The 15,640-nt window shown below is 35.7% G+C and overlaps 1 protein-coding gene across 7 annotated transcripts in view; it reads left to right on the top strand.

Moving 5' to 3' along the window:
• Positions 1–15,640, top strand: part of LOC111044471 (calcium/calmodulin-dependent protein kinase type 1) — a 393,028-nt gene that overhangs the window by 201,903 nt on the left and 175,485 nt on the right. For 5 of the 7 annotated variants that reach the window (XR_005573327.1, XR_005573328.1, XM_039443134.1 and 2 more), the window contains one exon: positions 669–728. The exons of the other annotated variants lie outside the window; for them this stretch is intronic. Coding sequence is in view for 3 of the 5 variants with exons in the window: in XM_039443134.1 (XP_039299068.1) it covers positions 669–728 (60 nt within the window). In the remaining 2 variants the exon portion in view is untranslated. The remainder of the gene's footprint in view (positions 1–668; positions 729–15,640) is intronic. 7 annotated transcript variants of the gene reach the window in all.

The raw sequence follows: 15,640 nt of genomic DNA, 5'->3' as shown, positions 1-15,640 counted from the left end.
GTTTAAAGCCAGTTTAAGTCTAGAACTTAGCTAAATCCCGAGCTCGGAAATCGGCCCTAATCTATATGTGTGGTGTGTTTCCTGTTTAAATTATTCGCTTTCATTATTTGCTATGAACGTATTCCACTAAATCAAGAATTTATTCAATGATAGATGTTTGTCTCTATTTATTAGCTATTTGTTATTAGGACATGATGTTCTCATACAACTATAAATTCGTTGTGAACCGGTAGTGTTGTCGAGTGTCTGCACTTGCCATTGGTTTGATTATCATTCCTACTGCAATTTATATTTATCATTCCTATCCCCATGGACTTATGTGGGGAATGAGCATCATCAGCAAAACAATATTAACGATTTCGCTCAAAACACTTCAATTATCAGACAAATAGTCAGTATACTTCGTTTAATTATTTTCTATATCTCTATCGATAAAATTTAGCCAGGAATATGCTATTTTGTTCAATTTAATTTTTTGTACGTAAAATTATATCGTATATTCTATATTTATGAATGTTTTTTGACAGGAATAGGATATTTTAAGTTATTTTATTTTCTGTACGACTATTTTTATGAATGTTTTATTTGAATTGTGTGACGTGGATCGATTGGCTGAATAAGCGGAAAATGAGAATGACTACTTCATTTATGCGATGATTTTCCCTCAGGTTCAGTGAGTCTACCAAGCGGACTGGCACTTGCTCGGATAGTTCAGAAGAAACGACTTGGTGAGTGCAATGGGTTCACTCCAAGTACTTGTTAGAGGAGCCTTGGAGCTTGGAGCTTGGAGCTTTGGGTTAGCCTCGTGTCCGTCTAGAGTCTAGTGCATGCATGCATCAATCCCTCCATAACACGGCAAACTGACACGGCGTTTGTCGACATTATAACAATAATAATCTCGCACGAGACCTACCTTTGCCCCCTTTGCTCCCTCTTATTAACCTAGTTTAGACACCAACAAATAACTTAACAACTTTGGCTCTTCTATGTTTCATTTCAGCAATGCATAGTGCATTTTAGCTTCTACATTACACATGACATTTATACATGTCATGACATATTATTCACAGTGTATAGCAAATATATTATTTATTTGAGGTTGTACAATTTTGATGATACTTATACAATGTCATTATACTTGACACTAATCACAATGCATAGTGAATACACAGTATTATTTAAGGTTGAACAATATACATGAAACATAACATTCAAGTTACACATTTCACTATACTTGACACTATTCACAATGCATAATGGATAGGCCTTTATACTGTATTTGAGGTTGTACATTATACATGACACTAAAACCTGCTCTAAAACTCTTAATTAAATGTGTTCTGTTTCAGTTGAACCATTACATTTCAACAACTAAACAGTTGAATCTCTTGAACAAAGTTAAGTTCACTTCGAAATGAAGGAAAATATAACTTCAGTGAAAGCAAATTCCACTTCAAATGAATTTCTTCAAGACTAGTAGGCTTAGATTGTACTACAACAAATAAATAAAGCACACACCGACCTGAAAACTGTTTCTAAGGGCCCCATTACCCAATCATATTGACTGATTTGGTCATAGATAGTCGAATATTTATTATATTTAATAGGTTCGATACCCTATTTCTATTAGACCAGTGTTAGGATACGAACAGAACGATCAGGTTGATGTAGCTTTCAGTGTAGGTCGCGTTCGCGAACAACTTGCTTGCAACACAAACACATTGTAAAACATGGGGGTAAACAGAACGGTTGTATCGATCGCGTTTCAGCAACATGACATCCAAATGCTTTTAATATCGTGGCATGGATCAAAACTGAAAGGATCGACCCACTCGTTCTGTTCGCACCTTCACATCAAGGTTCAAGGATCAGGCTATCAAATATTATCGGATGAACGATATGACCTATCGTACTATATAATGGCTGTGTAATAGGACCCTGAAAAGAGCTTGACACCACTTCCACTCAAGGCATTTTACAAGAAAGAGCAAACATAATGATTATTTTTCTCGAAAAATGGCGATCCTAAAGTTATAACTTGATAGTAAATAAGTTATATTTCCAATAAAAAACAAAATAATCAGTATAAAACGTTATAATGAAGCTTAGAAAAATAAATTGTAATAATTATAATTTCCCCCTAGTTTTCGTATAATCTGCTATTTGTTATCTCAATCATTTTTCACTTTACTTCTTATTTCTCACGGATCTAAAATTGTGGACTACAGGAATCCGCAAAGGAAAATTCACATTTCAAATATCTTTGTTAGTAGAATACTGTGGTAGAACTGAAGCTACCCTTTCTTTAGAAAATCCTGAGTTTTAAAATGGAAACTGGGAAAATCTCTCGAGCATAATATTCATGCATTATCACTTTGCCATAATTTAATCACTTTTCAAGGACCAAACAATAAATGCCAGTCATTATTATTTTATATTGTCCATATAAAATAAAATAACTTAGTTGTAACTTAATAACTTTTAGTTGTAAAAACCACTCATTTCCAAAAAAATGAAACTTTAAAAAATAGTTTTTAGGACATAATCAATGAATATTATCATTAAACACCAGTAATTTCGCGGTCTCCATGCTCTCAGAATAGTACACCTTTAGAATCAAACTATGCATTAATGAAAACTCTTTTTCCAGCGAATTCGATCCACTTTATCTCGCCAACAATAAATAATGTGAAGTGGAAGCACCAACTTCCAAACTAAAAGTTTCCATTGAATGATGGTAAATGGAACGCGTTTAGCAAAGCAGAGGCTAGAGATTGTTTCAGCCACATTGACCGGCTAATGTGTTTACTGATTCGAAAGGACTGAGTTCAAACGAAAATGAATAACTTTCTAAGCAAATATACTTGGAAACAATGAATTGATAATACGCAGAAAAAAGCTGCGTGTTCATTATACACACGGAGGCATCAGAAATAAATTCAAACTATGTGCTTTTGAAGTTTACCCATCTATCATAAGGTCTAAGCACTACCCTCTAATTGAATCAAACTTGCAAGGCTAGTTGGAAATGTTCATGGATTACACAATACAGCACACTATGTTCATGTTTAGAGTATAAAATTATTACTGTTTTCCACAACTGCACTTTAATCTAGTTATACACTTGACACTGCACACAACACTTAACTACTCTGTTATTACTATTACTGCCATTTCACACTGTTCAAACAATGCTTTATCACAATAGCCAACATGCTAGTCTTTTAATTTGTTACTTCTTTAGGGTTTCAGACTATTTACAAGTCAACTTTTACCTTGAACTGATTCCTCATGATTTCTGGTCCTTCGCAATATATCATTAGCTGGCTATGTCCATGGCTGACATTGTCATGATTCTTATCTGGAAGCCCTTCAGTCATATAATTGTTTTTTAACAACATCCGATGAATATTCATAATTAAAACACATTCTTCATAGCACAATTATTATTATTATAATTATCTAATAGGCTGAAGCCCAGACCAATGACACTCATTACCAAGACAAGTATAAAAGTTTCTAAACAGAAAATATGAACCGTATTCTTACCCCTGAAGACGTACTGAAAAATAATTGTACAATGGAGGATTCTTGCAAATTATGACAGATTACTGAAACTTGGACGCATACGTCATACGTCATTCAACTCGAAATTTCATTAAAAGGCCGTCATATTAAAATTGCTCACTTTTAAAATCATTGAGAATATATGCTGTACTTCTATGCTCGTATGTTTGTTGCACTCAAACCATGATGTATTGCGTTAAATGCCATATTTTGATGATTTGAAGGGCGCTCGCCAATTCTGCCTATTCGCTCAGCTCTTAACAAATCAAATTAGGCCTACGCTCAAGTTGGAGTTTTGCGGCTCACGTAGGACTCAATGTGATATCGCTTGCAAGTGTTGGTTTTTCATCATGGGTTGGTTGACTAATTTAAGAAATCATGGGTACAACTGGTTGCTTTTATCCATCTCAATTCATTAATGCTTCATGTTGGGCTGCTTCAATCAATTGCATATAATGTAAGTTTCAAGTTTTAATGGAATCCCACTCCTTTAGCATATGGTGAAACTACTGGCAATATCCTGCAATTAGATTCCAGGTGAGATTCTAGTACTTTAAATAACTGTTTTACTTTCACTAAGTTATTTCTGTAACTAAGATTCTAAAAATTCTATAGAAATATTCACGGTATTTATAGTGTGTTAGCGTCCACAAATATGTTCAAGCTGGTGTACTTTTACGAGATTAACACATGAAAATCAGATATTTGCATAACCTCATCCATGAATAACAACCAGTGAATATTTCAGTCACTACCTGTTACTATAAATATCTGACTACTTCATTCACTATGCTGAACTTTATGCAGGTATGTGTTGCCGTTGTTGACAACGAAGTGTCAAGTTCAACCATAAGGCAAAATGTTTCAAAATCATGATTTGGAATTCAGTCAATCAGGTTTGTAAAGAGATTTACTATAATAATTTGTAATGGCACCGTCTTCAATCGTTTTTAAACTCTAGTAACAGCTTTATTCCATCAAGTATGACGATAGAATCGTTCAAATTGCATTGTAATTTGTTAGCATTGTTTGATTTGATATGACGTGAATGTCAACATAATTTATACTGCTGTCTGATAAATCTTGTGTTTGTCACATCTTCCAATCTTGTCATTCAATCTATTGTCGATTTTATCGTCTATCTCGATACCAAGATAAATATATTTGTTAAAATGAATCTTTATTCTTTTTAAAGAATTTTTATTCCATAATAAAATTATAGATATTGCCCCTTGAACTCCATGTCTTAATAATTTACATAGATCCAAGGTGGACTGCCATAAAGATATTTCATCAATCGTAATACCGGGTAATCCTGTACAACCCTTCCATTAATATTATATCATTGATAGTTCTATTGAACATCCCATTGAAGCTGTGCATCATAAAACTCTAGAATTATCCTGAACAATGTAGATAAGATAGATGTTTTCATCAGAGTTATTGCAATTATAGTAAACATTAAGCTTGTGCTCCTAAGCACAACGAAATTCTTCACCGTAACGAAATTTGAGTGGAATTCTTTGGGACAATAAATTTATAAAACTTTTGCAGCCATTTTTCTTCCATATTCGTCTTTACAAAACCCCTCAAAAAGTGATGAAAACTGTAATAACTCGTTCACATTATATTCTTTCAATAATATTATTCCTGGATCAAAAATCAAGTGAAGAAGCAGTGTGTGATATCATAACCTCGAACTTTGGACAACATTAATTTTTTATCAAAATTTTTGGAGAGAAATAGTACAGGCTCAGCCTATTTTTCCTCCAATGTCATAATTATATTATGATTGTAGTACTTTGCACAATAAATAAATAATATACTTAAACGAATAGTATATTACAAGCGCAGTAGAATATAGGCATTATTAAGATATGAGATGTATCAATGTTTAGCGTCAATACCATGTTCGAAAAGTGTTTACAAATCGTATTAATCAACCACATTTCCCATAAGCCTCTAATAATTAATATTGTATCCAATTTGTAGCTCATATTGACCTACTGATTGGAAATTTACTGTTTTCAAACAATGCATCAAAGCTAAGCTTATTATAGACTGATTATATGAAATCGCAGTTGTGATGAGTTGATTGGATTGAATACAGACATTATTTGACAGAGGTGGAAATAATCATCTCTACAGTCTTTATGCAATCAGTTAAGAGCTCATGATATATTATTCATTTTGAGGCTGCATTTGACGATTTGATAGTTCAAAGTGTTGATGTGTACGTTCATGCTTATCATCTATAGATACAACACTCCATTATATTATTAATCTGTGATGATCGATTGAAATACTAATTTGCTGACTTATCACTAACAGATAGTGTGCCAGAATGAAATTTCAAGCTAATCATAATTATCTGAAATTTATAATGTTTGATACATGAAACCAACGACTAGATAAGTAAGATGCAATGATTATCACTGTCAATGAATACAATAATCATCTCAACATGAACATAATGAAATTATTCATGGTGTGACAATAATGCACAGCATCATAGTTTTCATGAATAAGAAGTTTTGTCAAATTCAAGTACTTTCATATTATTTAAGACTAGATTCCAATTGTTCACTAATTTGGTATTAATATAGGAAATCTTATCAATCTACAATAAGATCTTCAATAAACTTCTGTTTTTTTTTTCAACAACTTACACTTTTCAAAACAGCTTTTACATTTGAACTCATTCAGAAAAGAAATGTTTTCTTTTGCTAAATTTGCTATAAAAGAATAATATTTCAAACACATAATAATGAAATCATGTGTGCTACATTATTTACCATATTAGAAGTTCAACTACACTGGATAATAACTTGCAAAATAAAATATTTCCTACCTTCGGCCATTCTAGCGATTGGCTTTACCTCAAGTCACACATTGAACAAAACATACAACATTACACAATCCTCCAACATTCCAAGCCGTCTCTCGAGTAGTGAGGATCATCCCCAACCAAACCACCTATGTCCTAAGCATATCTGATTTGAAAGGTTTTTTTAGTCTGATTTCTTAATCAGCAGTTCGTTAAAGGATTGAAAATCTTTGCATTTTAGAATAGCGAATAAACATTGGCTTGTTTGGTTCCATACCCAGCAGTCCAGTCTTCAGAATCTCAGATGACTTACGCTGACAATAGAAATCCTCTGTTCGTTTTTTAATTTCAATATAATAGGAGAAATACCTTTGAATTCCGAGATGGCATTCGATAGCATTGATTGATTGTGTTTTCATTGAGAGGGAAATCAATACTCTCTGAAATTATTTCAATTATGTTGATTACACTCTCGCTCTTCACCCTAGGAATGTTCATAATTTCTATTCCATTATACTGAAGTATGTGGGTATTGTTGATTACTTGCATGTTTACTTTCGAAATATTTCTTTTGATTGCGACGTTCTCCTTAGTAAATCATCTATTTGCACATTACAAGTAGTGCTAGTATCTGATTTCAGTTTAGTTATTGCATTTATAAGTTCTTTTTCACAAGTCTGTATAGTATTAAGAACTGAAAGATCTTCTTTGAGATCAAGAGTTTCATCATTTTCAACCACATCTTTTTGAAACAGATATAAAACCTGAGCTTTTCCATTTCTACTAACTGCACTATTAACTTTAATTTTGTTCTGAATTACTATTCTCTAAAGAGTAGAATCTTTGTTTCCTGAGCTTGTAGAACCTTCTTTTCTGGATTTACAATCTGTTGATTTGTGTGCCTCTTCTTCATGGAAAGAAAATTTTTGTCGGAATTGCTCAGGACTAAGCTTAACTCGTTTGAGCAATAAGCTTTTTATATGATCATAGTCGTTTGCGAGTGGATCAGGCTCTCTTGTAATGATAATCACTATTTCTAGTGGCAAGAGTGCCATTATATACGTGACCCAATTCTCTTTGGTGATATTGTTTCTGTTAATTTGTCTTTCAAATTTATCCGCATTATTCCCTCTTGCTTCTAGCTCTATTTTTTTATTCCAATTCCTTCTCAAGTTGCAAATAAAAAATTGTCTCCTTGTTCCTTTTCCTCACGTTCTCGTTCCTCACCATTTTCTCTATCTGTTTTTACTCTCTCCAACAAACCCTAGTAAAATCTTCATCGTAGCCTTCTGATTAAGTAATCAATGTGCATAATTGTATCACTCTAGGGTTTATAGGCAGATCAAAATTAAACTCTTCTGCTATTTTCAGTAAATCATACTTCTTCGACCTCGCTAAATATTACATTTTCCTCACAAAACTTCAGATTCATCCTTTCATCCCGTTCAATTCAATCTCTCGAGTTCAATCACAATTCCTTAAATTTAATATCAACCCCTTAAATTCAATCTCAATCACTTGAATTCAATCTCAATCCCTTGAATTCAATCAAAATGTCCGACTCATCCCGGACGAATTCTCCTCGAATTCTTCATTTATCCTGGGCCCCCAAAATATAGGAAATCTATTTTTTTACAATAATGTTATGGATGAGGCCTTTAGAAGGGCGGCAGTGGCGAGGGGTTTCTGGAATCTTCCAATGTGTTCACGGTCGACAGAGCTGTCGACCAATGACAAACACTTCCTACAACCTTCTGGTAATCAACACGGCGGAGGCAGGGGGCTTCTAGATCATTCCCGTAAGTTCAAGTCTTGGTGCAGGGAGACTTCGACCAATGACAAGTGCGTTGCAGAACCTTCTGGTAATCAACAATCACTGTGATTGGTCGGGCGTTTTCGACACCTAGTCCAGTCACTATATACATTGGTGCATGCAATTAATATTGTAGTTCTGATTTTTCAATATATTATTTGGGTACATAAGAGAAGTCCAGAACCAATTTCTTCATGCAAAATTTCCTTGTGCTAGATACAGGTGGATTTTATGCAACTAAGCTCGTTGAGGATGAATTTTTCTACAATTTGGAATCAATCGTGAGTTTCTATGATGTATCAGACTCGTTTTAGAAACTCTTGATCAACAGTAAAATCACGAAAAAATGTAAAAGCTGGAATCGCCATTTTTAAAATCTTAAAATTAATGTGAATATTAATGTAAAACTCGAATTATGATAGATGAGCACAGTAAAAATTTATGTAAATTAATTTATTAGCTACCGGTACATTGTTAAAAGAAATATCTCATTTGTGCTTAACTAAGGACCAGAGCAGAGTAAGCGTTTTTTCAAGCGTTGCTTTAGCTGTTTTTTTCAGAGGGGGACAATTTTCACATCCTCAATAGATTTGGAAATTTTATCAAAAGTATTTCACAAGACATGCAGCTTTGAATATAGAAATTGGCCATTTTCTGTGTATTGGAATATGGGCGAGAGCAAATTTTTCTGTCCGATTACGAGATTTTTGGGCCACTCTGTATCTAGCACAAGGAAATTTTGCATGAAAAAATTGGTTCTGGACTTCTCTTATTTACCCAAATAATATACTAAAAAATTAGAACTACAATATAAATTGCAAGCACACCCCCTTTTTTATGTATATATTGACTGGACTAACCTCCAGATCCTTCTCGAAATTCTGTAGCACAGAATAAATGGTGCACGTTGCATTCGGCAAGTAAGTTGAGATGCCAGTGTGGGAATCATTGGCTACTCCGAATCGTGACAGAAGTGATAAAGTGATTTTAGACTTTTGTAGTTAGTTATACAGTAAGTTATTATTCTTAGTGACAGTTATTCTTATACCGTTATCTGTACTAGTTAGTGATAGAATGAACGCTTATGATAATTCTGTGTAATTTATTAGGTAGTTATCAGTGTTTATAGTTGTGTCTAGTTTACCTCCGTGTGTTATTGTGTTATAAGTAATAAATCTAATCAGTATAAATCGCCTCAAGTAGAAACCCGCAACAATTAGATCTTCCATTAGACTGAATAAACTTCTTTCTATTTTTTAACAACTTGCACTTTTCAAAACAACTTTTATACATTTGAGTTTATTCCAGAAACTATATGTTTACTTTTGCTTAATTTGTTATTTCAACAAATAATATTTTCAACTCATGATAATGAAATCATGTATTTTAAAGTATTCAGCATATTAGAATTTCAACTATACTGGATGATAACTTGCAAAATAAAAGATTTCCTAGTTCTATTTCAATTGATTAGAATGATTGTATCAATTGTAAAATTCATTTAGTCTCGAATGGAAGACGATAGAAGCAACAGGTTGCAAAAAGGCTTCTCGCCGTCATGTTGTAGCTTATTAATTATACTCGTAACTTATTACCACATTTTCCTGGTATTCTTGAAGCGATGTTTTCGAACGTTATCTTCTTTAATGTATGCTGGTTAACGGCGCGAAACATTTCTTGCCTTGGAGCGGATCCCAATTTTGATGTCACTGCAAATATTGGTTATTAAAAGACCGACCCTCTTAAGCTTCTTAGTCATTGCTTCCTCAGACTTTTGATTGGCCTTAATTCTTCTATTGAAAATAAATTCTCGTTATATTCAGTTCTATCAGATGTTTATCAAGCATCGAATCAACTTGTAAACAACAAAAATATATATAATATATTTTATATCTTATCTAGCTATACAAATAGCTGACTTGGGATTTGTTTACAGCGGTCTTTATCTTCATAATGAATATTGTGGTTTTTTAAACATCTCAATTAACAAATTTCTCGTTTGTAAATGTCTGCTCAGGAAGTTGGATGAGAACTTTTCAAGTGAAAGAAACATAACCTACTTTTCGGACAAGTATGTGTATAAAAATTCGGGGGAGGAACAGTTTTGGGCTTTGCCTTTTGTCCCTATCCCAATCATTTAAAGTAATGATTGTGTATAATTCTATTTATAAATTAATATAAATATGAAAATAATAAATCATGATGCAACCTCACAGCAAGTTTCCGTTTCTGCTACCGCGGCTAGAGAGTATAGAATGTAATTGAGAGTGTGAATGTAATTCTACATTTTCGGGACCGATCCACATGAGGCGTTTTTTGGACGAATCGGCAGGGCAGGAAGATCTCCGATTGGCTGATTGGGTTAGTGTTCGGGAATGAGCTGATATTCAGCCAATCGGAGAGCTTCATGTCCTGCTGACATGTCTGGAAAACGCCTCATGTGGCTTCGCCCTATACTCTCTGACCATTCTATACTCTCTGACCGTGACCGAAGACCAAGAAAGAATAAAGTTTATTCATATGTTAGTTAGATTTTCATTCTGACATAAGAACCATAGGTATTCTTTCTCGTTCGTCAGCCTTACAAAAGAAAACTTACCTTTTAGTATCAGGCCTATTGAATTATCTAGAATTAATTCAACCTTTCAAAAACCAAACCTCTTGATATTCCTTTACAGATTTTTTAAATCCTCACAAACTTTATGTTGAAGCTTCTAAAATATTCAACTTCTTTTCCATGAAATATTGGAAGGTTCGTTGAACGGGAACAGCTCACGATAGTAAAGTACTGTTACGGGCTTCTACACTAATAAAACACTTGAGGCGATTTATACTGATTAGATTTATTACTTACAACACTATAACACACGGAGGTAAACTAGAAACAACTATAAACTGACCACTACCTAATAAATTACATAGAATTATCACAAGCTTACGCTACTAGTATAAGAACTGTATAATAATAACTGACACCAAGAATAATAACTGTTAGAACAACTTCAAAAGTCTATTATCACTTTATCACTAGTCTGTCACGATTATTATCACTTTATCACTAGTCTGTCACGATTATTATCACTTTATCACTAGTCTGTCACGAATATTATCACTTTATCACTAGTCTGTCACGATGAGAAGAAGCGAACACTCCACTGAAGTTTTTCAACTAACTTGCCAACTGCAACACGTGCCATTTATATAGGCTCTGTAGACCAATCTAGGGAGGTGGAGAATACAGCAGAATTCAGAAGGTATATTCTCCTGCCAGAGGACACTGTCTTCTAAATCCATAGCATTACTCACTAGACATGCATAGAACTCAGTGTGCACAGGAATACTACTTCGATTTTAAAAAAATGGTCGATTAACGAAAATCTAAATTGGAGATACAAAATTAAATCATAATATATTCTCCATTGCTCATATATTTCCATTATATGGGTTTTGGTTTATAGGTCAAATCGAACGATAGTTAATATCTTGAAACTGGTGTAGGTTTATTGCATAAGATTGGGACAAGCTTTCAGCTGCGTTGTCACACTTCCAAATGGGCACCTGCTTTTCACGTATCCCGTGAGGTTTGACGCGCGAGCTACAATTCAACAGCACTGTCAATTCGGTAGGCAAGTATCACAGAGGAGTTAAGCCTGCGTTGCAGTGGAACCACCCACAGATCGTCCAGTCATCCCGGACGTGGTACTGCTACAGCCCAAATCGGGCTTTGGCCTCAATTAAACTTCGCCTCCAGCCATCTCTATCCATTGCTGCACCTTCCCATCTCCTCACACGTAGCATTTCCCTAGCGTCCTTTGCCACTCTATCCTCCCATCGCTCTTTTGGTCTTCCAACAGGTCTCCTTCCTCCAGGCTGTCCCACGAATACCTTCCTTGGCACACGTATATCTGGCATCCGTTGCAAATGTCCTGCCCATCGGAGCCGCATCAATCTTATGTGGGCCGATAGTGGGGGTTCTCTGTAGAGTGTTGCTAACTCTGCATTAGTACGGATACGCCACTGTCCTGCCTCACACACCGGTCCATATATTCTTTGCAGCATCTTTCTCTCAAATACATTCAACAGGTCTGCTGTTCTGGCTGTCATTGTCCATGTCTCACTTCCGTAACACACCACTGTCCTTATAATGCTTTTATATAGTTTTATCTTGCATTCACGGTGTACATTCCTAGCTTTGAATATGCATATAAGGGAGGAAAATGTGCGGTTGGCTGCAGTGATACGTTTTTGAACTTCTTTGAGTTCCTCATTAGTATCTGTTATGCAACTCCCTAGGTAAGTGAAATTGTCAACTACTTCATAGAGCCCTCCACATTCCATACGTTGTCCGAGTCTATTTCAATGCGGTCTACTCTGGAACAATACTTTTGATTTTTCAGTGTTTATCTCCAGCCCAACATCTGATGCACCCTCCTCCAACTCCATTGCTACATTCTTCATAGCCATCATAGATCTACCAAGTATGCCAATATCATCTGCATAGACTAGTAATTGGACTGACTTCATCATCAGTGTTCCACACCTATCCACTGAAGTCCTCCTTATTGCATGCTCTAGTGCCAAGTTGAAGAGCATTGGTGCAATTCCATCTCCTTGCTTTATGCCATGCTCTGTTTCGAAATATTCTGTCAGCTCTCCAGCCACTCTGACCTGGCAAACCGTATTCTCCATTGTGGCTCTGACTAGCCTCACCAGCTTTGATGGTATGTTGAAGTCTAACATGATTGTATACAGCCTGTCTCTTGTGATGCTGTCATAGGCCTGCCTGAAGTCGACAAACATTGTGAATATATCTATATTGTTTTCCCAGCATTTTTCTGTAATCTGTCGGAGGGTGAATAACTGATCAGTAGTTGATGTACCTGGCCTAAATCCTGCTTGGTATTCTCCTATCATGTTTTCCATATACACCCCTAATCGTGCTTTTAATGCTGTGGTGAATATTTTATATGTTGTGTTTAACATGTTGTGTTTATATGTTGTGTTGTGTTTATTATGTTGTGTTGTAATACCTCTATAGTTTCGGCAGTCTAGTTTGCCTCCCTTTTTGTAAATGGGACAAATAATACTTTTCTTCCATTCAACTGGGAGCTGTTCTTCACACCATACCTGCTCAATATGCTTGTGAAGCCGTCTGTATATTTGCATGCCTCCATGCTTCCATAGTTCACCTGGAACTCCATCTGTTCCTGGAGCTTTATTTTTCTTAGCAGCTTAGTGGCCTCAATAATTTCCTCCAGAGTTGGAGGTTCAACACCGTCTACATTTTCCTGATCCTGTTCCAACCTAGGATCTCCATTTTTCACTATTCGGGGAGCAGCCTGATTCAGCAATCCACTAAAATGGGTTCTCCGTATCTCTTTGATCGCTTCCCTATCTCCAATCACTTCTACTTCTTTGTTTCTGCACAACACTGTATGGGGTTGATTTCCTTTTTTAAAAACATTGACATCTTTATATGCGTGATGTGTCTCATTGTCCAAGAAATTCTTTTCAATTCTTTCTACAATTTTATTTTGGTACTCTCTCTTTTTTCTTCTAATCGTCTTGTTAGATACCTTTCTTGACGTTTCGTACAGTTCCCTCTTTGCTCTAGTGGGCCTTTGCAGATAAATTATTCCCATTCCTATTTTTTCTTCAATTGCTTTTCTGCAGTCCTCATCAAACCAAACTTCTCTTATTTTTCGCCTTTCCAGGCCAAATACTGCTTCTGCTGAGGTAGTTACCGCTTCGGTCAGGATTTGTAATTGCTCTTCTATCATCATATCTTCAATAGACCCATCCATCTCTTCCATTTTTCTATTCAGTGCTTCTTCATATTCTTCTCTCTTCTCGGCCACATGCAGTTTGTTTATATCAAACTTTGGTCGCTCTTGATATCTCTCTTTATTAACTTCAATATGGCATCGAAACTTCACACCTATACTAGATGATGGTCAGAGTCACAGTTTGCCCCTCTTTAACTTCGGACATTCATGACACTGGACATTCCCCTTTTACTGATGATGAAGGTCAATCTGATTGAAGGCTCTGCCATCTGGAGACATCCATGTTTGTTAATGTATATTTTTCCTGGGATGTTGTGTTGATGCGACAATCATGTTTCTGGATGCTGAAAATTCAATAACTCTTCTCCCGTTGTTGTTACTGACTTCATGAAGAATATTTGAGCCAATAATATCTCTCCAGTTATCTTCTCTACCCACTTTTGCATTCATATCCCCAATAACCATTTTTATGTCATTCGAGGGCAAGCTGTCATAAATGCTTTCCACTTTACAGCAGAACTGTTCCTTTACTTCATCCTCCTTATCTTCAGTTTCTTCATGTACGTTTATAATGGGCATATTGAAGAATTTTGTTTTGATTCGCAAGGTACATATACGCTCATCCACTGCTTTGAAATCCAGTATGTTATGCATAAACTTTTTCTGAACAATGAAACCAACTCCCAACTCATGTCTGCCATCCATCTTTCCACTGTAGAGAATTGTCCCCTCTCTACTGTCTGACACGCCACTTCCAGTCCATCTTAATTCCTGCACAGCCAAAAATACCATTTTATGTCTCTCCATTATTTGAAAGACTTCCTTCAAGGCACCCCCCCTATACAATAATCTAACATTCCAAGTTCCAAATCCAAAATTCAAGTCACTTCTTTTCCTGTATGTTTTCTTTTATTCCGGTTACCAATCCGAAGCTCATTTAATTGTTTCTAAACAATTGAGTTTTTACAGGGATCGCCCATCGCCCAACCCCCAACCAGGAGGACCAGGTAGTTTTTTTCGGGTTTCCTTCCCTAGCCTTTGGTAAACCAATACCAAACTACAAGGCAGCATCATAAGGAAAAAATAAAATAAAAAAGAAGAATTTTCCCAAGGTGGGGAGGACAGGATAGGGAAAGAGAGCAGTGCGCGACCGACAGGATGACAGATTGACACCTTACTGAAGCAAGGTGCCCCCATCATCCCTGTAGCCGCACACTGCAAAAGAATGGCACAAAGCTAATTCAATGGAAGATGCCATTCTAGAAATAAAAGATCCAAGCATATAGAAGAAGAAGAAGAAGGCCATAGGAAGAAGGGCTTGGAAAGGGGAGTTCCCTTTTAGTCGCCTCTTACGAACAAGCAGGGATTACTGTGGGTACAATTGTACTACCCCTACCACACTGGGGGGCCCTCCTATGACTACCTACATTATATTTGTTGAATGGGACTCTTGGAATGGGCAATGCATTTCTCCCGCTTTGCTCCAGTACAATATTCCAACAATCATTCCCTCAACAATATCCTACAATCCAGCCAGCAAGATCATTATACAACTATTTAGGTTTATCCTTTACCTCTTTGTAGGAAACTTGGATTGCGCAGAATCCTTCTATTTCTATGTTCCCTTAGTAGCAGACAGTAGTACAG

This window comes from Nilaparvata lugens, chromosome X, assembly GCF_014356525.2.
Source record: "Nilaparvata lugens isolate BPH chromosome X, ASM1435652v1, whole genome shotgun sequence".
NCBI classification, from domain to species: domain Eukaryota; kingdom Metazoa; phylum Arthropoda; class Insecta; order Hemiptera; family Delphacidae; genus Nilaparvata; species Nilaparvata lugens.
Note: the sequence above shows the minus strand (reverse complement) of the source record. Positions and strands in the feature narration are given on the sequence as shown.